Source organism: Heterodontus francisci, chromosome 3 (genome assembly GCF_036365525.1).
Source record: "Heterodontus francisci isolate sHetFra1 chromosome 3, sHetFra1.hap1, whole genome shotgun sequence".
NCBI classification, from domain to species: domain Eukaryota; kingdom Metazoa; phylum Chordata; class Chondrichthyes; order Heterodontiformes; family Heterodontidae; genus Heterodontus; species Heterodontus francisci.
In genome coordinates, this window is record NC_090373.1 from 193305387 (window position 1) to 193331367 (window position 25981).

The 25981-nt window shown below is 40.9% G+C and overlaps 1 protein-coding gene across 6 annotated transcripts in view; it reads right to left on the reverse strand.

Annotated features, from left to right (window-relative positions):
* LOC137365567 (WD repeat-containing protein 26) overlaps nt 1-25981 on the reverse strand; it is a 156958-nt gene that overhangs the window by 126356 nt on the left and 4621 nt on the right. For 5 of the 6 annotated variants that reach the window (XM_068027980.1, XM_068027953.1, XM_068027971.1 and 2 more), the window contains exons 3-4: nt 25852-25908; nt 631-767 (exon numbers count right to left, since the gene is read on the reverse strand). In XM_068027980.1, coding sequence (XP_067884081.1) covers nt 631-767; nt 25852-25908 — 194 coding nt within the window. The remainder of the gene's footprint in view (nt 1-630; nt 768-25851; nt 25909-25981) is intronic. The other variant, XM_068027946.1, reaches the window with a different exon arrangement.

Below are 25981 nucleotides of genomic sequence, written 5' to 3' on the forward strand. Positions count from 1 at the left end.
TCGCAACCTGGGTTCCTGCTTGCTAATGAGCGACTCCACATGCAAAGTGCACAGAAGGTGAGAACAAGAACAGGCTTGACTGCAATGCCCTTTCTCAACCAAATATAACTTGCCACCACCCATCATCTAGGTTCACACAAAGAAAACAGAGGATGGATGTCACCTGTAGCAAACAAATCCAAGCACGACTCAGCCCATTTAGATAAATATGAAAAAATGGACAAAAATTACTCTGCTTAAAACCCTAAAGTTTCAATTTCACCACTCTGCTTTGAAGAATCTGAAAATTAGCAACATGCTAGCCACATTACGACTTTCTGTTGGAGGCCATGAAAGTGAGTGAGGAAAGAGTACGAAGATGAGATAAAAAGCATGGACAGGGTTATTAAATCAGTTTTAGAAGCAGAAGGAAATGCCCACTGAGAACTCAATGCCATTTAGCAGGCCACAAATTTGTTACCAGCAACATGATTACTTGTTCCAAGCAGAATAGACGAAGTGACAATTGTAGAGCTCCACACATTACCCATCTCAAAGCATCCAAAAGCACACAGCACAAATAAATTTTATGTTTCATGTGCTTTCAGCATCTGCACTTGTGAAAATTCTCTACTTGCTTCTCCCACTTACCCACTCAAGATGTGTATTCTCTCTGTGTTGTATTTCAAAGGAGTCAGTTCACAGCGCAGGACCTGAAGGGCTTCCAGAACCTTGCCATCTTCCAGGTATTCCAAGTACTTCTGCTGCAGCAACAAGAATTTCATTTTCTGAAAAAAGACATTCAACATAACAAAATAAAGACCAGGAATTTCACAATTTACAATCTGTAAATTCAGATTACTGAGTTTTGATTTAAATGCTAAATTAGGCCACAGTCAGGCTGCAAGGGATCTTTTTAGTCTTCTTGTACCTAATTTCAGGACTATATGGATTTATGGTTCAAGTGGTAGACATTAGACATTGTTGTTCCATTATTTACACTATCACAAACTATTCTGACTTTGACACATATCACCTTGCCTAGAATGTCACTGGGTCAATATCCTGGCATTCCCTACCCAAGTATATGCCACAAGAATTCACGTTTTAAGCAGAAAATTTATAAGAGCCAAACATAGCAAAACACTACTAACTTAATACTACAATTTGGAAATACATTTTAAACTTAAAATCTTAACAGAAAATGAAGGCGCATACCTCAAACTCTGAATCTCAACAGAACACTCCTATTTGACTGTTACTTCCACTCCAAGAATTCTCCTGTTACAGGATCTTGGCAATTTATTCACTTCTCCTGGGACCAATCCAAACTGCACCACAGCTTTAAGGAATTCACTTTGATTTCCTTAATTTCTCATACTGTTTTTTGAGTTATCAGATCTCCAGAATCTAGGCTTCCCAGCATGGGCCTCACTCAAAAGAGAAACACCCCTAGTTCCTGATGACCTTTGTTCCTAAGTCCAGCTGCACCAAATGCCAACTTGCTTTGCCAAAAGCTTTCCAAAAACCAAATGCCTGTGAGTAAGCACCCCCCAAAAAGTGACCCAAAAGGTCTTTCTCTAGCAACATCCATCTCCACAGCAATGTAGTACAAGTGGTTAAGCTAATTACCTCAACGTCCATAACATTTGATTTCTGCTATCCACATAAATAATTGTTATTGCTAACAATGGCAGGGCAATTTCCTCTAAACGTTCTGGTTACAACTGTCCAACTAATCAAGCCCACCTGCAGTTTTTTGGCTCCCACCTCTGTCTTCGTAAGCACTCATGGAGAGCTTTTTGAACTTTGAATCTTCTTTGTTTTGGGAAATCATGAATAATTTAAATCCCTGATGGAGATGGTGTGTCTGCAGCTACCTCAATCAAGAAGTTCAGGAGGTTCCCACTGTGTAGAGTCTTCACACTTACCATTATGGCCTTACTAAAGAATAAATATATGGGCCACCCTTTCATTTGTTTGTCAGCTTCTCAAACCAGGTGTTTTCATTTGCCTTACATTAAAACAAATTTAATTCTCAAATTAAAAGTTACCTCCAGAAAATTAATACAAACCATGAACCAGGTGATCATAACATGTATATAAGTATATATCATACATATACACACAAATATACACAAAAACTAAATACTATGTATTAGAGTTACACAACTTTCACTACAATGCAGTACTGAAACCTGACTGACAAGATCAGAGTATTTTGTACGCATTTCCTGTGACAGCTAATGGCAAATTTGTTTTAAATGGCTGATGTAATACTATGACTGGATGCCGAGTATTCGTTGGTGGCACCTTCTTCCCCGAAGGTTGACTGCCATGGATCTCCACCTCAGTCTGTCCTGACCTTACACATTCTGCATAGGTCAACTACATCCAGTCCATTATATCTGACATCCATTTTCTTCTCTGCTTCCCTCTATGTTTTCCATTGATCTTTCCTTCCATAATTGTTTCTGTCTACCTTATGCTCTAATGATGTGACTGAAGTATTGTATCTTTCGCTCTTTGACGTTATGCACTAATTTCCTCTTTTCTCCAGCCATTTCCAGCACTTCATTAGTCTGTGCAGAATATGCAGAACATCCTTCGATATGTCCACATCTTGAATGCATTCAGCTCAATAGTCTGTTTGTTTGTTGCCCATGTTTCTGAGGCATATAACAGATGACAAAATGTGGCACCTCAGCATTCTTTTCCGAAACTTCAGGATCGGTTTCTCTTTTGTTAAAAAGTCCTTAATTCTAACAAAAGCTGGTCTTGGCTATCTTAATTCTCCTTCGGATCTCACAAATCAGATCTCCCAGATAACCTGCCCAATGAATGTAAAGCTTTTCACTTGTTCCAGGACTTGTCCATTTACTTCAATTTTCATGTCTGGGGTTAGGTGTCTACTCATCACCATTGTCTTGGTTTTCTTCACATTCATTCATTCTTAATCCATATTCCACACTCCTTGCATTCACTTTGTTCACAATTGCCTGTGGTGCCCATTCTGACTCTGCTATCAGTGCAATGTCATCTACATATCTCAAATTGTTCTTGTTCAACCCATCAATATTGCAATATGGAAGACGTTCTATGTCTCTGAAGAAAGCTTCAGTGAATAGTTTGAATAGTTTTGGGGACATGACACATCCCTGAAGCACTCCTCTTTTGATTGGAAAACTGACTGACAAGCCGCTATCAAAACTCATCACCGCTGATTGCTTCCAATATAGAATTATCCTTTTACCATTTGTCAACTTCTAGTTTGTTTAAGCACTCCATTATTTTCTGATGGTAGACTCAAATGCCTTCTCAGTCTATAAAGCATGCATAGGTTTTTGTACTTCCAGATATCTTTTGACCACTACTCTCAAGTTAAAGATGCCCTCTCATTCCTTTCTTTGGTCTGAATCCTGACTGACTGTCATCTATCGCCACTTCTATAGACTGGTCATTTCTTTCCAAAACGATAGTTCAGGAGGCTTATTGTCCAAGGAACACAGGAACAGGAGTAGGCCATTCAGCCCAGCGAGCCTCCTCCGCCATTCAATACCATCATGGCTGATCATCCACTTCAATGCTTTTGTCCCCCCACATAATCCCCGCATCCCCTTATGTTACTTGTATTTAGAAATCTGTCAATCTCTGCTTTAAACATACTCAATGACTGAGCTTCCACAGCCCTCTGGGGTCGAGAATTCCAAAGATTCACAACCCTCTGAGTAAAGAAATTTCTCCTCATCTCTGTCTTAAATGGCTTCCCCCTTATTATGAAATTGTGTCGCCTCGTTCTGGACTCCAACATCTTAGCTGCATCTACCCTGTCTATCCCTTTAAATATTTTCTAGGTTTCAATGAGATTACCTCATATTCTTCAAAACTCTAGAGAATACAGGCTCAGTTTCTTCAATCTCACTTCAAAGGACAGTCCTGCCACCCAGAGAACAAATCTGGTGAACCTTCATTGCATTCCCTCTATAGCAATAATATCCTTCCTAAGATAAGGGGACAAAACTGCACCCAGTACTCCAGATGCAGTCTAACCAAGGTTCTATACAATTGAAGCAAGACTTCACTACTCCGGGACTCAAATCCTCTTGCAATAAAGGCCAACATACCATTAGCCTTCTTAATTGCTTGCTGCACCTGCAGGTTAGCTTTCAGTGACTTATTGACAAAGACAACTCTTTATACATCTACACTTTCTAATCTCTTACCATTTAAGAAATACTCTGCACATCTGTTCCTCCTACCTTATTTTTCCACATTATATTCCATCTGCCACATCCTTGCCCACTCACTAAGTCTGTCCAAATCCCCTTGAAGCCGCTTTGCATCTTCCTCACAACACATATTCCCACCTAGTATTGTGTCACCCGCAAACTTGGAAATATTACATTTAGTCCCCACGTCCAAATCATTGATATATATTGTAAACAGCTGGGGCCCAAGCACTGATCCCTGCGGTACCCCACTAGTCATAGCCTGCCAACGTGAGAATGACCCATTTATTCCTACTGTTCCCTGCCTGTTAACTAATCCTTAGCCATGCCAGTATATTACTTCCTATCCCATGTGCTTTAATTTTACTAACAAACCTCCTGTGGGGGACTTTATCAAAGGCCTTTTGAAAATCAAGTATACCATGTCCACCGACTCCCCTTTATCAATTCTGTTAGGAACATACTCAAAAAACTCCAATCCATAAATCCATGTTGACTATGCCCAATCAGATTATCCAATTGTCCACTTATCACATCCTTTGGAATAGATTCTAACATTTTCCCAATGACTGTTTTCTCTCTCCCTCCCTTCTTAAATAGTGGGGTGACATTTGTGACCTTCCAATCTGCAGGAACCATTCCAGAATCTATAGAATTTTGGATGATGATCAGCAATGCATCCACTATCTCCATAGCTACCTCTTTCAACACTCTGGGATGTAGACTATCAGGTCCTAGGGACTTATCAATCTTCAGCCCCATCAATTTCTCCAATACAACCTTCTTACTAATACTAATTTCCTTCAATTCCTCATTCACCCAACCCCTTGGATCTGGATTTCTTGCATCTTCCTCAGTGAAGACAGACACAAAGTAATCATTTAGCTTCTCTGCCATTTCTCTATTCCCCATTATAAATTCTCCTGACTGCCTGTAATGGACCCACATTTGTCCTAGCCAAACATTTCCATTTTACGTGCCTATAGAAGCTTTTACAGTCAGTTTTTATATTTTTTGCCAGCTTACATTCATATTCTATTCTCCCTTCATCAGTTTCTTCATCCTCCATTGCTGTGTTCTAAAATCCTCCCAATCTCAGGTTCACCACTATTTCTGGCAACCTTATAGGCCTTTTATTTTAATCTTATGCAATCCTCAACTTTGTTATCCATGGTTGACTGCCTTTATTTTTGGAGTTTTTGTGCCTTGAAGGAATTTATAGTTGCTGTAAACTATGTAATATTTCTTTAAATTGCCTATGTTCTGTCAGATCTTTTAATGTACTTTCTCAATCCACCTCAGCCAATCTGCCCCTCGTACCTTCATAATTTCCTTTGTTCAAATTTAACACCCTGGCTTCAGATTGAACGACCTCACTTTCAAACATAATGTAAAATTCTAGCATATTATGATCACTCATCCCTAAAGGTTCTTTTACAACAAGATTATTAATTAGCCCTTTCGCATTACATATTAGATCTAAAATAGCTTGTTCTCTAGTCGGTGCCTTAACATACTGCTCTAGAAAACAATCCCTAACACACTCCGAAACTTGTCTTCCACACCATTCGTGAACATTCGGTTTACCCAGTCTATATGCAGACTGAAGTCACCCATGATTATTGTATTACCCATACCACATTCTTCTCGAATCTCCTGATTAATGCCATACTCCACACTACCATTACTGTTTGGCGGCCTATAAACAACTCCTAGCAATGTTTGCTGCCCCTTGCAGTTTCTTAACTCCACCCAAACGGATTCTACATTTTGTTCTTCCGATCAGAGATCCTCCCTTACTAATGTCCTGATCCCATTCTTTGTTATCAGTGCAACACCACCTCAGTTTTCTTTTTGCCTGTCCTTCCTAAATGTCGAAGATCCTTGACTATTCAGTTCCCAGTCTTGGTCACTCTGCAGCCATATTTCCGTTATGGCAATTAGATCATACCCATTTACCTCTATTTGGGCCTTTAAATCATCTACCTTGTTGCGAATGCTGCGTGCATTCAGGTAGAGTGCCCTTAACCTTGTCTTCTTGACATTCTGCATTCTAAGCCTAGTCAATACTCACCTTTGTTTCACCAGCCTTCTAATGTCACTTGCTACTTTTCTACATCCTGTTACCAGCTTTACCTCCTTCCAATTTGAGATACACCTCAGGTTCCCATCCCCCTGACAAGCTAGTTTAAACCCTCCCCAAGAGGGGAGAATATTAGTTCCAGTCCTGTTAAGGTGTAGCCCGTCCATCTTATACAGGTCCCACCTGCCTCAGAAATCTGATGCCCTCCCTCCTACACCAATTCTCCAGCCACATGTTCAATCCTCCTATTCCTATGCTCACTAGCACGTGGCACTGGGAGTAATCCAGAGATTACTGCTTTAGAGGTCCTACTTTTTAATTTCCTTCCTATACTGAAGACAGAAGCTAAAATATTTGTTTATTTCGTCCGCCATTCCCTTATCAGCTATTAATTCCCCATTTTCACTTGTGAGAACAGATTAAAAGTAAGCTAATCAACTAACTGTGAAGCTGTGGAGTCAACTTGTAACAATAACAAGCAGAAGCTAACAGGACAACTGCAGATAGCTTATTAGCCGCCCATTGTTGATGGTCAGTCTAACGAGTATACCAATCAGGCTCTGACAACACAAAATTGCGGAGGTTGTGAACCACTCAGAAACAAAGGGGGGGTAGGGGGGGGGTTACGAGTTTTGCTTGAATAACTATAAGAAAGGCTTGGTGTAGTAAGTTCTCTCTCTCTCTCTCCTCTTCTTTGTTTCTTTCTTTGTTTCTTATTTTTGCTTTGTTCTTCTGCATGTTCTGTTTTGTTTTTTGTTTCTTTTGTAACCTTGCAATGTAACAACCATATACTGCAATAAAGTTTCTAAAAGTTACAGTCAGACATTGTCTCTCCTTGTAATCGATGGGATCCAACAACTTGGCATAGTCGGCAGGATCGCTGGAGGATTAAAACCGAAGCCCTCGACATCGGACCTATATCAGCGCCCCCAGAGGTAAGGACTCCTCTTTACTTTAAAAGTCCTCGGCCGTTGTCTGACTTCAGTATTCCATCACGCGATCCCGAACTTTTCTTCGGCTCGAGACCCCCTTTATAGACGTCTAAATCGGCAGCGTGCGAGGGTAATACACCAGACCGGCTGAAAAGCCCCACGTCTCGAGACCCCCCTCTCTACTCGAATCGATACAATGGAGTGTTTTAGTCGGGCCGACTTGGCCGATAAAAGCCAGAGGACTCCATGACAAAGTTTATGGCAGAGTGACATAAATGTGAAAAGGCAATTCATTTCAATTTAAGATTGTGCACCCAGGAATGGGATATAAACTTGAATTATATTTTAAGTTAAAATTTTATTTTTTAAAGTTGGTTTTGCAACTGTGAAAAGGCCATGAACAATTTTCTAAGAGATAAGCTTCAGCCTTGAAGGTCTGAAGATGTCTGGCAAAAATCCAATTTGAAATTTAAAACATTATTTTAGTTGGAGTTCCAGTTTAAAATCTGTTCTTGTTTTTTTTTTAAGTTTAAACTTGAAGACATGTTTTACTGACTGTTTTTAAGTAGCATATGTCAGAAATTGGATATTGTTTTAAGGGAGAGAAGGATAAACAAAGGAGATATAGGAAAGATTCTGTCTGTTTAAAGTTTATTTAAGAAGTTGGTGTTAAGTCTTTTGTTGTAAGAATGATAAATAACTTTTTCTTTAGTTTTTGGTTTTATTACAGTCATTTGAAAAGGCACCTGAAGAACAAGAAAAATTACGTAATTTACCCATCTTTTTAAAAAAAAAGCACGTGCTATTCTGTTGTGTGTGTAATTAAAGAGTATTAAAAGTTAATAAGTCTGAATTAAATTACACTATTAAGGTTAACTGACCTGTTAAGCTGAAAAACTGGAAATTTCATTTGTGGCCACAATGAACTTTCAAGTTTATTATGTCAAGCTTGGAAGAGTCTTCAGTTCCGGACATAAGACTCGTTCATATAACATTGGCAGTTTTGATTTTTAAATATTTATTGCAGTGAATTGGAATTTGGAATCATCTTTGTTATAAAAAAATCCTGGCATTAGAAACCTCTTACAAAAGATGCTAAAAATTTGAAAACAATTGCAGTTTGATCTAAAATGCTGCCTTTCCTGATGGAGATGCTTTCCTTTGAAGTTATTAATGTTACTAATGATTTTGTGGTTTTCAAACCCTAAGGATACCAAAAGGATTGAAAAAAAGTTGAAAATGGAGTAGTTCTTTTCAATCAGAAAAAAGGTATATAAAGTCAACAGCAAATGACAGACTCCGAAATAAACACCACCTGGTATGCAAAGAGATACCCGGAATGGAAGAAAATGTGATTTGTTACATGTAGAGCAACTGAACTAATGACAGGACTGGTGAGAGTACTAGAAGGTCATGCTCATACTATTAATGATATCATAGAAAAGGTAAAGGAGGTCCACGACATTGGAGGCAAACTGATGCGGGACAGGTGCCAGTTTGGATAAATGACACCCAGTTGGAGGACTTAGCTAGTGACACGAATGATAAAATTACCAGGTGCCAACTCAGAAAACTTAAGGTATGGAAAGGTCAGGGGTGTGTAAATACAGGATCTATGAGTATTGGAGTAGTGTTGGGAATACCTGTAATTCTGAGAGATAAGTTAGGGATGCAATTATATGAAGTAGAAAATATAGGGGTGATAAGGGGAAAGGAGTACATAAAATACCACTCAGCAGGTCTGGCAGCATCTGTGGAAAGAAAAACAGAGTTAACGTTTCGGGTCAGTGACCCTCCGAAGAAGGGTCACTGACCCGAAACATTAACTCTGCTTCTCTTTCCACAGATGCTGCCAGACCTGCTGAGTGGTTCCAGCATTTCTGGTTTTCATTTCAGATTTCCAGCATCCACAGTATTTTGCTTTTACATAAAATGATATTTTATCCTACATTATGGAAATTGGAAAAGAGGTAGTTGGAACAACATTGTCTGAGTGTAGTCTGGAAAACCAGGTGGTCATATGTCCTCATCTTATATATAAAATGGCAGAATCAAAATGTGGATTTAATGCCACTGTAAATTGCACCATGGAGACTAGGAAAGCATTGTCAGGGCTAACCCATGTGGCCTATATGGGAAAGGGGAGATATTGCTTAACCACCACAATGAAGGAGTACCAGTATGGACATAACCGGACTTGTCTGGTGAGCCACAGTACGTTTTGTTTCAACCCACAAATACAAACCAGAGTGGGGAAGATGGAGTTGGTAAACATACAAAAACGAAAGACAGAAAGTATTAAGGAGGGTTTGACAAATTACCTCCGGGAATATGAATATACTATTCAGCCATTGCCCACACGCTTGGGTAAAGAGACACAGCAGCTAGAAGCCATTGCTGTAGTGTACTACAATCTGGAACAACATTCGAAGATGCTACAAGATGAGATTGACGAGATATATGATTCTACCTGGTGGGAGGACTTATGGAACTGGGGGTCAAACGTGCAGATACACCCCTGGTTTAGAATTATCTCCCATGTCCTGATAGTGGTTTCGGGTATCATGGTGTTATATGTGACCTACTTAATTTGGCAACTTAAGAAATTAATTAGGCGATGTGAGAGGATGTATGAATACAGGTTTGACAGCTACCCGAAAGGCAATTACTGTTCGAACTTGCTCTATAAAAAGAGACAATTAGTTATGCCATAAAAGGGTAATTATATAACCTTTTCATATATACTTAAAATGAGTTAATGAATGATCAATGTAATCTAAGAATGAAATTGTATTATGTTTGTACAATTGATTATGTAATAGTGATGCTTAAATTGTGCTTTTTTTAAACATTACACTGCTTATGCTTTTGCTTTGAAAATGAAATTGTAATTGTACAAGTGTACTACCTAATAGACACGAGTGTGAGATCCCTTGGGCATCGCCTTGCAGGATCAAAGGGGGGTACTTGCGCCTTGATGGGGCCTGAATGCTGCACCTACATTCCAGACAGCTCCGAAGAGATCTCTAATCTGTCGGAGCACATCCGAGAGGAAGTAGAAAAGCTCAAACAACCCCCAACTCCCACCTTATGGAGTTGGGCAACCGGGCGGTTGGGCTCAATAGGGACCTCAGTGGTACAGGGTTTGATCTTTTTTGTTATAATCATAAACTTTGTATTTTATGTTTTTGCTTATTAAGTGCTGTGTAAACAAGTAATTGAAACCCCTGCCAAGCTTATGCCTTTACAGAGATCCCACCGTCTCCTTTTCTGGCACAAGTGGGCAACGTATTAAGCGTAACCCTTCCGAGTGTTGAAGGCTGTTTCTAGACAAGTAGAGACCATTAAAGGCACCAAGGCTGGATTGATGGATTGATTCTTAAAGGAGTTTGAAGAATCAAAGGGGGGGGACTGTGGGAACAGATTAAAAGTAAGCTAATCAACTAACTGTGAAGCTGTGGAGTCAACTTGTAACAATAACAAGCAGAAGCTAACAGGACAACTGCAGATAGCTTATTAGCCGCCCATTGTTGATGGTCAGTCTAACGAGTATACCAAACAGGCTCTGACAACACGAAATTGTGGAGGTTTGTGAACCACTCAGAAACAAAGGGGGAGGGGGGGGTGTTACGAGTTTTGTTTGAATAACTATAAGAAAGGCTTGCTGTAGTGAGTTCTCTCTCCCTCTTGTTACGTTTTTTTGCACGTTCTTGTTTCTTTTGTAACCTTGCAATGTAACAACCATATACTGCAATAAAGTTTCTAAAAGTTACGGTCGGACGTTGTCTCTCCTTGTAATCAATGGGATCCAACACACTCTAGAGGACCACGCACTTTACTTACTCTTTTCTTCTTTAAATACCTGTAAAAACTCTTGCTATCTGTTTTTACATTTCTATCCAGCTTCCTCTCATACTCTAATTTCTTTCTCCTGATTAACCTTTTTGTCATTCTCTGCTGCTCTTTATATTCTGACCAATCATCTGACCTGCTACTCACTCGTCTTTGCACAATTATATGATTTTTCCTTAATTTCTTTAGTTAACCATGGATTGCAGATCCTCCTCTTAGAATTTTTCTTTATAGTAGGAATATACTTCGAGTATTCTGAAATATCCCCTTAAATGTCTGCCACTGCTTCTCTATTGATCTATCTCCTAGCCTAGTAACAGTTCACTTCAGCTAGCTCAGCTCTCATGCCCACATAGTTGCCGTTATTTAAGTTTAAAAAACTAGTCCTAGACCCACTCTTCTCTCTTTCAAACTGGATGTAAAATTCAATCATATTGCAGTCGCCGCTACAAAGAAGTGCCTTTATACGAGGTCATTAATTAATCCTTCCAAGATTATTACAGGTTTGGATAGGGTAGGCAAAGAAAAGCTATCTCCATTAGCTGATGGGACAAGGATTAGGTGATACTGATTGAAGCTCTGCAATCTTGACATATCCAGTCATGAATGGTGGAGGACAATTAGTGAACTAATGGAAGGAGGTAGGCTCCACGAATATCCTCAACAATGCCAGAACAGTCAGTAACTCCAACAATGGCTTCGCCTCCAATCCTGCACCATCATGAGGCTCAAAAACATTCCATCCTTAGGCCTCCTCTTCAACTACTTGCTGCTCAAGGTTAACACATCCAAGACCTGCATCAACTTTTAGATGCCCGCCTGATCTACCATCACCTTATTTCATCCTTCCATTGTACATGTACTGTCAGACTGCTTGTTCCAAAAAACAGCCTTCAGCTCATTTCTAGATGCTTTGGTGGAGTGTCTTTAAACGGAGGCAATATAGGAGGGTTCCTATGTGTCTGATCTATAATTTGAGATATAATTATTAAGCATTTGGAAATTATGGGTTAATCTAGGACAGATTTGCCAAAGGCAAACTGTATTTGATAAACTTAATGGAGCTTTTTGAAGAAGTGACTGATTGGATAGATAAAGGGAGTACAATAGATGTAGTGAAAATAAATTGGCAAAAGGTAAAGTATTTTACAAGAGACTTGCTTAAAAAAAAAATGAGGTGCATGGAATAAGAGGGAGTGTCACAGCAGGGATAGATAAATAGTATGGGTCATGTAGCAGATCAGCCATGATCTCGTTGAATGGCAGAACAGGCTCAAGGGTCTAAACAGCCTATTCCTGTTGCTAAACATTGTGATGGTCTAAGTCACTGTCGCAAACTCCCCTTTCTTTGTCCACTGTCTCAGGCTGAACTGGATTGCTCACAATCTTAGCATTCTATTTGACCTGAATTTATTCGCTCCATCAAAAATATTGCCTCATTTCACATGACATACCTCCACCTCTAGTTACAAAGACAATCACATTCTTGAACTTGACACTAATTTGGTACACCTGCAGGACAGCATCTCACAATTTCATCTCTGCCTTGTTCAGAGACCAAAAATTACATGAGCAATGATCAAACATGGCCTTATGCTGTACATTCATTTTACACAACTGCCAAGGCCCTTCCTTTTGTAGGTTTGCAAAGTTCACACCCATCTGTTCTTACAGCTTGGTAAATAGATCTGCAACAGGGTGCCTACTTTTGGCAGTGTTCCAACCCCTTTCATATACTTTCCCATTCAATCCCTCAGAAAATGATGATCAGGTTTCTCCACAGCAGCATTTGCAGAATACCATCCCCTCAATGTATCTGGAACCATTTCATTCTTGGCAGCTGCTGCTTGTATCAAAGCCATTTTGCAGTGTCACCTTGCTTGTCATGCCAGCCCTGCTTCTCTTTCTGCTCTTAATTTGGTTTCTGGCTGATCACATGATTCTTAATATTCTTCTTTGTGCAGTCAAGTTAATATCTGAAGACAGGCCATACAAGGTTCCCCTCCATCGTTAGATCATCCAGACAAATTGATAAACATTTCTTCAGAGGTGTGGCAAGTCTTCTTTTTTACAAAGTCACAAGTGCAAAACATACACCAAAGGGGAAAGTAAAACTGCAAATGCAACTTTATAATTATTTGTTATACATTTTGCTTTTATAAATGAATTAGTAAGTTACCTAGTGAAAGAAAACATGTGCAAGAAAGCACTGCCAAATGCCACAAGGTGCATTGTGGCTGAAATGGCATTAAACAAAACCATATCCATTGCAGGGTTCAACACAAACATCCCCAAAACATCAAACATGCAAGGGATATGGTGACTAGGAACAGTTCCACAATTTATTTCAAAAAATGTAGCTTTTCAGGGAGAATGTTTAAAATTATAAATATAACCATGGAAAAAACTTTAACATATACGGTTTACTTCTCAGAAAGTTAAATCTAAAAATCACAGAAGGAAGTCATTCAGCCCATCACATCTGTGCTGCCTCTTTTAGAACAATTCAGAACCATAATCTTGTATCCACATTCTATCTTAGCCTGCTTCAAATATTTATCCAGTTTTTTCCCTTAAAAGATGCACTCTGATCTTCGCCTCAACTATTTCCTGACAGCATTCTATATTTCAACAATCCATTATGTAAAGAAATTTTTCCTAACCTCTATCCTCATTTTAAGGAATTAGAGATCAACCTTGGCTCAGTGGCAGCACTGGCACCCAAGTCATGTGATCAAGGTTGGGAAATAAATATTCCAGGGTACACAATATTTCAGAAAGATAGACAGAACGACAAAGGAGGAGGGGTAACCCTGATAGTAAAGAATGCCATAAGGACATTAGTGAGAAAGGATCTGGCCTCAAAAGATCACAATGTAGAATTAGTATGGATGGAAAATAGGAATAGCAAGAATCAAAAAACACTGGAGAGAGTAGTTTATAGGCTCCTTAACAGTAGTTATATGATAGAATCTATTCTGAGAGACAGGAAAAACTGCCACTTCGAAAGGCACGGATTAATCAGGGATAGCATGGATTTGTTAAGGATAGGTCATGTCTTACTAACTTAATTGAGTTTTTTGAGGAAGTTACAAGGAGGATTGATGAGGATAGTGCAGTGGATGTGGTCTGCATGGATTTTAGTAAGGCATTTGACAAGGTCCTGCATGGCAGACTGGTCAGAAAAATGAAAGTCCATGGCATACAGGGGAATGCGGCAGATTGGATCCAAAATTGGCTCAGTGACAGGAAACAAAGGGTAGTAGTCAACAGATGTTTTTGTGAATGGAAAGCTGTTTCCAGTGGCGTCCCACAGGGCTCAGTGTTGGGTCCCTTGCTGTTTGTGGTATAAATTAATGATTTGGACTTAAATGTGGGGGGCATGACTGGGAAATTTGCTGATGACACAAAAATTGGCCGTGTGGTTCATAGTGAAGAGGAAAGCTGTAGACTCGAGAAAGATATCAATGGTTTGATTGAGTGGGTGGAAAAGTGGCAAATGGAATTCAATCCAGAAAAGTGTGAGGTAATGCATTTGGGGAGGGCAAATAAAGGGAGGGAATACACAATTAACAGGAGGATATTGAGAGGGGTAGAAGTAGTGAGACACCTTGGAGTGCATGTCCACAGGTCCCTGAAGGTGGCAGGACAGGTAGATAGAGTGGTGAAGAAGGCATATGGAATGCTTTCCTTTATTGGCCGAGGTATAGAATTCAAAAGCAGGGATGTAATGCTGGAACTGTATAAAACGCTGGTTAGGCCACAGCTGGAGTATTGCATGCAGTGCTGGTCACCACATTACACAAAGGATATAATTGCTCTGGAGAGAGTACAGATGAGATTTACAAGAATGTTGCCAGGGCTCGAATGTTGCAGCTATGAGGAAAGATTGGATTGGCTAGGGTTGTTTTTCTTAGAACAGAGGAAGCTGAGGGTGACTTAATAGAGGTGTACAAAATTATGAGCGGCCTAGATAAAGCAGACAGGAAGGACCTGTTTCCCCTAGCAGAGTGGTAAAGTACCGGGGGCACAGATTTAAGGATTAGAGCGGACATGAGGAAAAACTTTTTCACCCAGAGGGTGATGGGTGTCTGGAATTCACTGCCAGGAAAGGTGGTGGAGGCAGAAACGCTCAATTCTTTTAAAAGGTACCTGGACATGCACCTGAAGTGTTGTACCCGTCAAGGCTATGGACCAGGTGCCAGAAGGTGGGGAGTAGATTGGGCGGCTACTATTTTTCCGACCAGCATAGGCACAACGGGCTGAATGATCTCGTTCTGTGTTGTAAATTTTTTTATGCTTCTATGGTCCTATTCAGTGAGACAGAGCATTAAACAACAAATTACTGGAGCTTGGACCAATAATTGTAGGAGAATTTAATTTTCATAGACTGGGACAATGAAATTGGCAAGAATGATCTAGAAGATGAGTTTGCAGGATGTTTTTGGCACAGTTTCTTGGAACACATTGTGGAACTGACTAGGGATAAAGCTTTCTTAGATCGAGTATTGTGCAATGAAGCAAGGTTAATTAGTAATGTCATAGTGAAAGATCCATTGGGAAATAGTGAGAATACCATTGAATTCCATGTCAAGTTTGAAAGTGACATACCCCAATCACAAACAAGAATCCAACTTAAACAAAGCCAATTGCATAGATATGAGGGGAGAACTGGCTCAGGTAAATTGGGTAAAGAGACTAAAAGGTATGGCAGTAAATGAACAGTAGGAAACTTTTAAAGAAACAATTCAAAATGTTCAACAAAAATACATTCCATTGAAAAACAAAAACTCAATAAGACAGACCCACCCATGATTGAAAGAAAAGGCTGACAATGTTACAAAATAAAGAGCAAGTCTGAGGATCGAGAATGTTTTAGAAACCAGAAGAGTCACCGATAAGCTAATGATAAAGGAAAAAATAGGAGAGTAAACTAGCCAGCAACATAAAAACAGATTGTTCCTTTTTATATAACTATAAAAGCTAAGAAAGTAGCTAAAGTAAACATTGGTCCCTTAGAAGCAGAGACAAAAGAAATTATCATGGGGAATGAGGAAATGGCAGAGGCACTGAATAAATATTTTGTGACTGTCTTCACAGTAGAAGACACAAGTTTCATACCAAAAATAGACAGTGGCCTAGGGGCTGAAAAAGAATGAGGGAATTAATATCAGCAGAGAAAAAGTATGGAGAAACTTAAGTGACTAAAATCTGACAAATGTCAGTCAGGGATGATGGGTGAACAGAACTTGGTGCGAGTTAGGACATGGGCAACAGAGTTTTGGATGACATTAAGTTTATGGAAGGTCGAAAATGGGAGGCTGGCCAGGAACGGTAAAATTAATATCAAGAAATTAATATAAAAAGGTATCAATAGCAGCACCATCTCATTAATCCTATTGTAACACAGGACTTGACAACTACAATGCAGTACTAAGGGAGCACTATAGTATTGGAGGTGCTGACTTTTAGATAAGATGTTATGCTGAGGCTCCATCTGTCCTCACAGGCAGATATAAAAGATACCATAACATTATTCAAAGCAGACCAGGTATCCTGGCAAATATATATCCCTCAAACACCAAGAGGAGATTACACAAAACACAAAAAGCTTGAAAAATGCTGGAAACACTCAGCTGAAAATTAACTGGTCATTCATCTCATTACCAGGTGTGGAACCTTGCAGTATACAAACGGACTGCCGTGTTTCCTTAAAAAACAAAAGCAATGTCACTTCAAAAGTAATGAATTGGCGGTATAGTGCTTTGGATGCCATGTAGAAGTGAAAAACATTATACGACAGTTCTTTCCGTTAAGGAATGACCCCTCGTCACCCACACCCTTATCAGACAAAATGGTCTTTTCCCATTCCTCCTAAAATTCTTAATTTTGAAGCCTTTATTAAATCTGCAGTCGATATTTCTACTCCAATGGAAATTGTCCCCAGATCTCATCTCTCCCCAGAATTTTCCATTCCTTAAATCACCTGATGAATCCACACTGCATGCATTGGTCTATGGCTTTAATGTCAACCCCATCATTTCCAAACAAAACTTGGTGGCTTAACTAATGCTTTATATAAAGGAATTATTACTTAATTCTTGTACTTCATGTCCTTACTTGTCAAATCTAAAATAGACGTTGTTACAGAATACAAAAAGTTTCAATATTGAATAATTTGTGAAGTAGATAGTTCTCAATTTTCTTTGAATTAATTTGCAAGATTAGGACATTAATCAAATTTCCTTACTGGAAAGAAACATTAAAGTCCCAGCAGTCAACAATACAAGACTTTCAAACTGCACCAACAGGACACAGGATCCAAGAGACTGAACACATTTTTTTCTTTAGCCTCCTTGTCTCGAAAGACAATGGGTAAGCGCCTGGAGGTGGTCAGTGGTTTGTGAAGCAGCGCCTGGAGTGGCGATAAAGGCCAATTCTTGAGTGGCAGACTCTTCCACAGGTGCTGCAGATAAAATTGGTTGACAGGGCTGTTACGCAGTTGGCTCTCTCCTTGCGCTTCTATCTTTTTTCCTGCCAACTGCTAAGTTTCTTCGACTCGCCACACTTTAGCCCCGCCTTTATGGTTGTCCGCCAGCTCTGGCGATCGCTGGCAACCGACTCCCACGACTTGTGATCAATGTCACAAGACTTCATGTTGCATTTGCAGACGTCTTTAAAGCGGAGACAAGGACGGCCGGTGGGTCTGATACCAGTGACGAGCTCGCTGTACAATGTGTCCTTGGGGATCCTGCCATCTTCCATGCGGCTCACATGACCAAGCCATCTCAGGCGCCGCTGGCTTAGTAGGGTGTATATGCTGGGGATGTTGGCTGCCTCAAGGACTTGAGTGTTGGAGATACGGTCCTGCCACCTGATGCCAAGGATTCTCCGGAGGCAGCGAAGATGGAATGAATTGAGATGTCGCTCTTGGCTGACGTACGTTGTCCAGGCCTCGCGGCCGTAGAGCAAGGTACTGAGGACACAGGCTTGATACACTTGGGACTTTTGTGTTCTGTGTCAGTACGCCATTTTCCCACACTCTCTTGGCCAGTCTGGACATAGCAGTGGAAGCCTTTCCCATGCGCTTGTTGATTTCTGCATCTAGAGACAGGTTACTGGTGATAGTTGAGCCTAGGTAGGTGAACTCTTGAACCACTTCCAGAGCGTGGTCGCCAATATTGATGGATGGAGCATTTCTGACGTCCTGCCCCATGATGTTCGTTTTCTTGAGGCTGATGGTTCGGCCAAATTCATTGCAGGCAGCCGCAAACCTGTCTCTGCAGACACTCTTCAGTGTGAGATGCCAGTCATGGATGAGCTGGACATACAGCCAACAAAATTGGAACTCAGTGATGCCATTGATTCTCTAGTCAGCAGAAAAGCCCCTGGGAAGGACGGCATTAACCATGAAATCATCAAGAGTGCCAAGCCTGCTATACTTTCAGCACTGTACGAACTGCTTTGCCTGTGCTGGGACGAGGGAGCAGTACCACAGGAGATGCGCGATGCCAATATCATCACCCTCTATAAGAAAAAGGGTGACCGCGGTGACTGCAACAACTACCGTGGAATCTCCCTGCTCAGCATAGTGGGGAACATCTTCGCTCGAGTCGCTTTAAACAGGCTCCAGAAGCTGGCTGAGCGTGTCTACCCTGAGACACAGTGTGGCTTTCAAGCAGAGATCCACCATTGACATGCTGTTCTCCCTTTGACAGCAACAGGAGAAATGCCATGAGCAACAGATGCCCCTCTACGTTGCTTTCATTGATCTCACCAAAGCCTTTGACCTTGTCAGCAGACGTGGTCTCCTCAGACTACTAGAAAAGATTGGATGCCCACCAAAGCTACTAAGTATCATCACCTCATTCCATGACAATATGAAAGGCACAATTCAGCATAGCGGCGTCTCATCAGACCCCTTTCCCATCATGAGTGGTGTGACACAAGGCTGTGTTCTCGCACCTACACTGTTTGGGATCTTCTTCTCCCTGCTGCTCTCTCATGCGTTCAAGTCTTCAGAAGAAGGAATTTTCCTCCACACAAGATCAGGTGGCAGGTTGTTCAACCTTGCCCGTCTAAGAGCGAAGACCAAAGTACGGAAAGTCCTCATCAGGGATCTCCTCTTTGCTGACAATGCTGCATTAACATCTCACACTGAACACTTTAGGCACTAAAAAAAAAACTGAAAGTGGGGCAGAAAGGTGAGGAGCACTTAAGTCACAGTAAATGAGTGTTGTAGTAGCAGCTTTTTAAACTTCTGTTGCTCAAAGACTTCCAGGCCCTATCACCAAATTCAAACATTAGCGAGGTCAGTTAATGATGCCATCCATTTTCCCATGGAAGTGGTGAGCCAGTGGCTAGATTCATAATATATAGCATGAAAATTATACATTATAAACAGTTTTCAGATTCATTTGCATTCCCAAATACCTCCAAGCATCCATCATTTTACAATAAGTCAAAATTATCCCAGAGGAAATCTCAAGAAATAAATCAGTTTCCAATTACTTTAAAATTCTATCAATTCAATACTCCTCTAAGCCTTCACTCTACCTCTGTCTGCACTCTTTCACAAAACTACATCACTCCTCTAACTCTGGCCTGTACATTTCCCTTCCCCACCCACACCCACCTTCAGCAATAAGTAGTCATCAGCCAACATGCTTCTGCACTCGAACTTCGCCATCCTGCCATTTTACTCCTGACCTTCCAAGGCTCCTTTTAACTGTGCCTTTGGTCACCTTCTATAACTTCCCTCCCAATTACTGTTCAGTTACCTCCAATATCTTGTAAAGTGTCTTTGGATAGGAGACATGTACGAACATACGAATTAGCAGCAGGAGTAGGCCACTCGGCCCCTCGAACCTACTCCGCCATTCAATATCATGGCTGATCTGACTGTCACCTCAACTCCATATTCCTGCATACCCCCAATAACCTTTAACCCCTTGCTTATCAAGAATCTACCCCACCTTAAAAATATCCAAAGACTCTGCTTACACTGACTTTTGAGGAAGAGAGTTCCAGAGACTCTCACCCCTCAGAGAAAAAATTTCTCCTCATATGTCTTAAATGGGCAACTTATTTTTAAACAGTAACCCCCAGTTCTAGATTCTCCCACAAGAGGAAACATCCTTTCCACATCCACTCTGTCAGGACCCCTCAGGATCTTACATGTTTTAATCAAGTCGCCTTTTGCTCTAAACTTCAGCAGATATAAGCCTAGCCTGTCCAAACTTTCCTCATAAGACAACCTGCCCATTCCATGTATTAGTAAACTTTTCCTGAACTACTTCCAACTCATTTACATCCTTCCTTAAAAAAGGAGACCAATACTGTACACAGTACTCCAAATGTGGTCTCACCAAGGCCCTGCATAATTGTAGCTCAACCTCCCCACTTATGTATTCAATTCCACTCGCAATAAACAATAACATTCTATTAGCTTTCCTAATTACTTGCTGCACCTGCAGGCCAACCTTTTGCATGGACTAGGACACCAGATCCCTTTGCATCTCAGAGCTCTGCAATCTCTCACCATCTGGATAATATGCTTTTTTATTCTTCCTACCAAAATGGACAATTTCACATATTCCCACATTATTCTCCATTTGCCAGAACTTTGCCCACTCACTTAACCTATCTATATCCCTTTGTAGCCTCATGGCCTCTTCACAACTTATTTTCCTACCTATCTTTGACATCAGCAAATTTAGCAACCATACCTTCAGTCCCTTCATCCAAGTCATTTATATAAATTGTAAAAGGTGGAGGCCCCAGCACCGATCCCTGTGGCACACTTGTTACATCTTGCCAATCAGAAAATCACCCATTTATGCCTATTCTCTAGTTTCCTGTTAGCTAGCCAATCTTCTACCCATGCCAATATATTATCCCCTAAACCATCAACTTTTATTTTCCGCAATAACCTTTGATGTGGCACCTTAACAAATGCCTTCTGGAAATTTAAGTACAGTACATCCACCTCTTTATCCACAGCACATGTCACTTAGAGTCATAGAGTTGTACATCATAGAAACAGGCCCTTCGGCCCACCGTGTCCATGCTGACCATAATGCCTATCTATACTAATCCCACCTGCCTGCATTAATTCCATATCCCTCTATGCCTTGCTCATTCAAGTACCTGTCCAGATGCCTCTTAAATGTCACTACTGTTCCTGCCTCCACCACCTCCTCTGACAGCTCATTCCAGATACCCACTATTCTTTGTGTGAAAAATTTACCCCTGTGATCCTCTTCAAACCTCCTTCCTCTCACCTTAAATCTAAGCCATCTAGTTTTAGTCACCCCTACCATGGGAAACAGACTCTGGCTATCCACCCTACCTATGCCTCTCATAATTTTATATACCCCAATCATGTCCCCTCTCAGCCTCCTTCGCTCCAGAGAAAACAGACTCAGACTATCCAATCTCTCTTTATAACTCAAGCCCTCCAAACCAGGCAACATCCTTGTGAATCTTTACTGCACCCTCTCTAGCTTAATCACATCTTTCCTGTAGTGTGGCGACCAGAACTGCACACAGTATTCCAAATGCGGCCTAACCAATGTTATGTACAACTGTAACATGGCATCCCAACTCTTGTACTCAATGCCTCGGCCAATGAAGGCAAGCATGTCATACGCCTTCTTCACCACCCTGTCTACCTGTGTTGCCACTTTCAGGGAACTATGTACTTGCACCCCAAGGTCTCTCTGCTCAACAACACTCCCCAGGGCCCCGTCATTCATTGTATATGTCCTGCCCTGGTTTAACTTTCCAAAATGCATCACTTCACACTTGCCTGCATTAAATTCCATTTGCCACTCCCTTGCCCACTTTCCCCATTGATCTATATCCTGTTGTAACCTTAGCATGAAATAAGGTAGAACTACAAGATTGGAAGTGGGCTAATTTCAATGCTCTGAGAAGGTATCTAGCCAGGGTAAAATGGAACCAAATACTGACAGGAAAGCTACAACGGAACAATTGATTATCTTTAAGGAGGAGATGCTTCAGGTCCAGCTAGGTACATTCCAACAAGGACAAAAGGTAGGGAACCTAAAACAGGGCTCCTCGGATGACAAGGGAGACAGAGATTACGATGGAACCAAAGAAAGGGGGTACAATGCATGTCAGGTGAATAATTCAATTGAGAAACAGACCAAATACAATAAGTTGAGAGGGGAGGTGAAGATGAAAAGGAAGACTGGCAAAGTGAGAATATGAGAATTGAATGGAAGTCAACATAAAAGGGAAACCAAAAATCTTCTCATAGCATGTAACTAGTAAGCAGGTAGCAAGAGGTGGAGTGGGTCTTACTGGGGACAAAGAGTGTGGTATGCTTAGAGCTGCAGGGCAAGGCTAGAATACTCAATGAGTACTTTGTATTGGTGCTGGCGAAAACAGAGGTTCCTGACACAGTATCGGTAGAAGCGGAGAGAGTAAAGGCAATGGATGGGCGAAAATTGCGGGTGGTGGTATTGGAAAGGCTGGCTATGCTTAAGGTAAATAAAGTCACCTGGTCCAGATGGTTTGCTTCCCAGGTTTACAGGAAATGGGGGGTGGAGATAGTACAAGGGGTTGCCATAATCTTCCCTAGATATGGGGCAGGTGCCAGAGGATTGGAGAGTCGTAAGTGTGACACCCTTATTCAAGAAAGGGTGTAAGGACAGTCCTAGTAACTGCAGGCCAGTTAGTTTATCAGTGGTGGGTAAGTTTTTAGAAATAATAATCAGAGAGGAAAAAAAAAAGAACAGGCACTTGGAAAGGTTTGAGTTAATTCAGGACAGCCAGCATGGCTTTGAAAAGGCAGATCATGCTTGACTAATCTAATTGAATTTTTTGATGAAGGAACAGAGAAGGTTGATAAAGGGAATGCAGTGGATGTTGTCTATACGGATTTTTAAGAAAAGCGTTTGATAAAGTACCAGATAAAGGCTGGTTAACAAAGTTAAAGCTAATGGAATAGGAAGGTCAGTGTCCAACTGGATAAAAAATTGGCTCAAAGACAGAAAACAGTGAGTTGCGGTAAATGGCTATTTTTCAGACAGGAGGATGGTAGACAGTGGTGTCCTCTGAAGGGCAGTGCTAGGACCACTTTTTTTTTTGATATAAATGACTTGGATCTTGGAATAGAGTAGAATTTCAACATTTGATTATACCAAACTTGGACGAGTGGCTAACAGTGGAGGATATGAACCATTACAACAGGACGTAGATAGGGCTAGCAGAATGGGCAGACAAGTGACAGACGGAATTTATTAGACAAGTGTGAGGTAATGCATTCTGGCAGAAGGGATAGGGTACAACAATACAGAATAATGGCACAGTTCTGAAGAGTGTGCAGGAACAGAGGGACCTGGGGGTGCGTGTGCATGGATCTTTGAAGGTAGCAGGAGAGAGCAGTTAGCAAAGCATATGGGATTTTGGGCTTCATAAATGGAGGCATGGAGTACAAAAGCAGGGAAGTGATGCTGAACATTTATAAAGCTCTGGTTATGCCCCAACTAGAGTACTGCATCCAGTTCTAGTCATCACACTTGAGGAAGGATGTGAGGGTTCTTGAGAGGGTGCAGAGGAGATTTACCAGAATGGTTCAGGATTGAGGGATTTAAGTTACAAGGTTAGGTTGGAAGAGCTGGGTTTGTTCTCCTTGGCGCAAAGGAGATTAAGGGGAGGTTTGATAGAGGTGTACAAGATGAAGACAGGCTTAGATAAGTTAGACAAGGAAACATTGTTCCTATTAACTGATAGTGCAAGGACTAGCAGACACAGAATGAAGGTTTTGGGCAAAAGATGCAGGGGACTATGAGGACGAACTTTTTTATGCAACAAGCAGTAATGATCTGGAACTCGCTGCCCATAAGGATGGTGGAAGCTGAGACAAGGCTTTCAAAAGGAAATTGGATGGGCACTTGAAAGAAAAACTTGCATGGCTACGGAATTGAGCGGGAGAGTTGGATTTACTGAATTGCTCTACGGAGAGCCAGCATGTACTCGATGCTCCTTCTGTGCCGTAAATGACTATTAATGCCATGGAATCTTTTACATCCACCCGAGGGGCAGACTGAGCCTCAGTTTAATGTCTCATCTGCAAGACAGCACTTCAAACCTCGCACTGAAGTGTCAGCTTAGTTTATGCGCTCAAATCTCGAACAGTACTTGAACACAACCTCCTGACTCAGAGGCAAGAGTCATAACTGAGTGGTAAAGTATTTTAGGGGAAGGAAAGATGAGGATGTGGGCAGGGAGGGGGGGGGGGGGGGGTGGTTGTGGGGAGTGGGGAACAACCCAAGCTCTCAATTCAATGCTATCACTGAAATTAAGGGAAGAGTTTTGTTTTAAAAAAAGAAAACACACATGCATGGGAGGTCATTAGTTAAAATTCCAATATACAGCATCAAGACTTGGGGGTAGAGATGAGAAACAGACCACAGAAGACAGAACAAGGAGTAGGAGCACGAGCCTTTATTTTCCTCTCCGCTACCTCATCGAAGTGGTAAATTCTCCTCCACAAGCATAGACAGCTAGTGCCCAAATGCTATTTCTCCAAAGGGGCACAAAACCAAGCACAACCACATCCTCTCTGAACTCATATCACCTACTGAACGCTACTGAACTACTGCAGGGAACAGGATTCAGAGGACCAAAATAGTTTAATTATAATGCAGAACATAATAATGCATCTTTCACACACACTGCCCTCAAAATGTACATTGTAATTTTAACCTTGTCACTAACTTCAGAACACTACGTATCATTTCCCAGGGGAAGGGTTTGCATCCCAGACCTTTACGACCATGTAAGGAATTGCCTGCTCAAGTCTAGCGTGATTACCCCACAACTTGCCTATGCAGGTACTCCTAATCTTCGCTTTTTGTTTTCCAAAAATTTGGGAACCATCCCTGTGGCCAGTCACAGATCCTTGCCCATTCCACAGCATATAGCTTTGATAGCTCAATACCTGTAAAAGCACTGTTGAGTGTTGACATTTATTCAGTGCAATTACATCAGCATGCTTTAGCAAATCATACCCAAGTCTAAAACACACTTTTCACCTGCAATTCATCATCCATCTCAAATTGCTGAGAGTACCACCAATGGCAGCTTTATAACCAATATTTCAAGCTACAGCCCAAATGGTTTTTTTAGGCACAGCTTAAATTTTAAAGGATAGATACTACAATTTTACTGTTGGATATTTTGACTGTTCAGCTGAAAACACTATGAAAATTTGCTATTTCTACAATCGCATTTTATTACGTTTTACCACAGCACACTTTACATTTGATGCTATATACTGTACATAGCCAAGACAATTCCTAGTTCATAGAATCTGCGAGATAATAATCTAGTTCAACTCACCGTCAAAAAAGTCCTCAAAGGGTTAAGCTAGAGATGTGGTTATATGCTTCAAACGTCAGTTCCTGTTCTCAGCACACCCATCCCCCACTCCTAGACAGGAACCTCTCCAAACGCTCTACAAAACAAATGAATCAGCTGGAACAGACAAACAGCTGATCATCTTTGTTTATCCTCACTTCCAATCCAGCACAAACACCAGCCTTTTCTGTCCCTAGACCACACTTCCAACACCAAAAGCAAATATATATTTTTAAAAATCACAACCTTGACACATTCTTCCACTGAACAGTTAGTCAATCATTGGCCTACCATCCTATGTCCAGAATCTTTTACATCAAAGCATTTTTTTTTTAAATGGGGGGAAAAACAAAAACTCCACACTGCAGCTTTTATTGTTCCTTACCACAATCACATGAGGCGAATGCACCAAAGACTTTAATTCATTAAGATCGTTTTCAGCCTATTAACAAGAGACAGTAATAATTAGTTCAGTCCAAAACATTCAATGCAAAGAATCTGCATATATAAATATA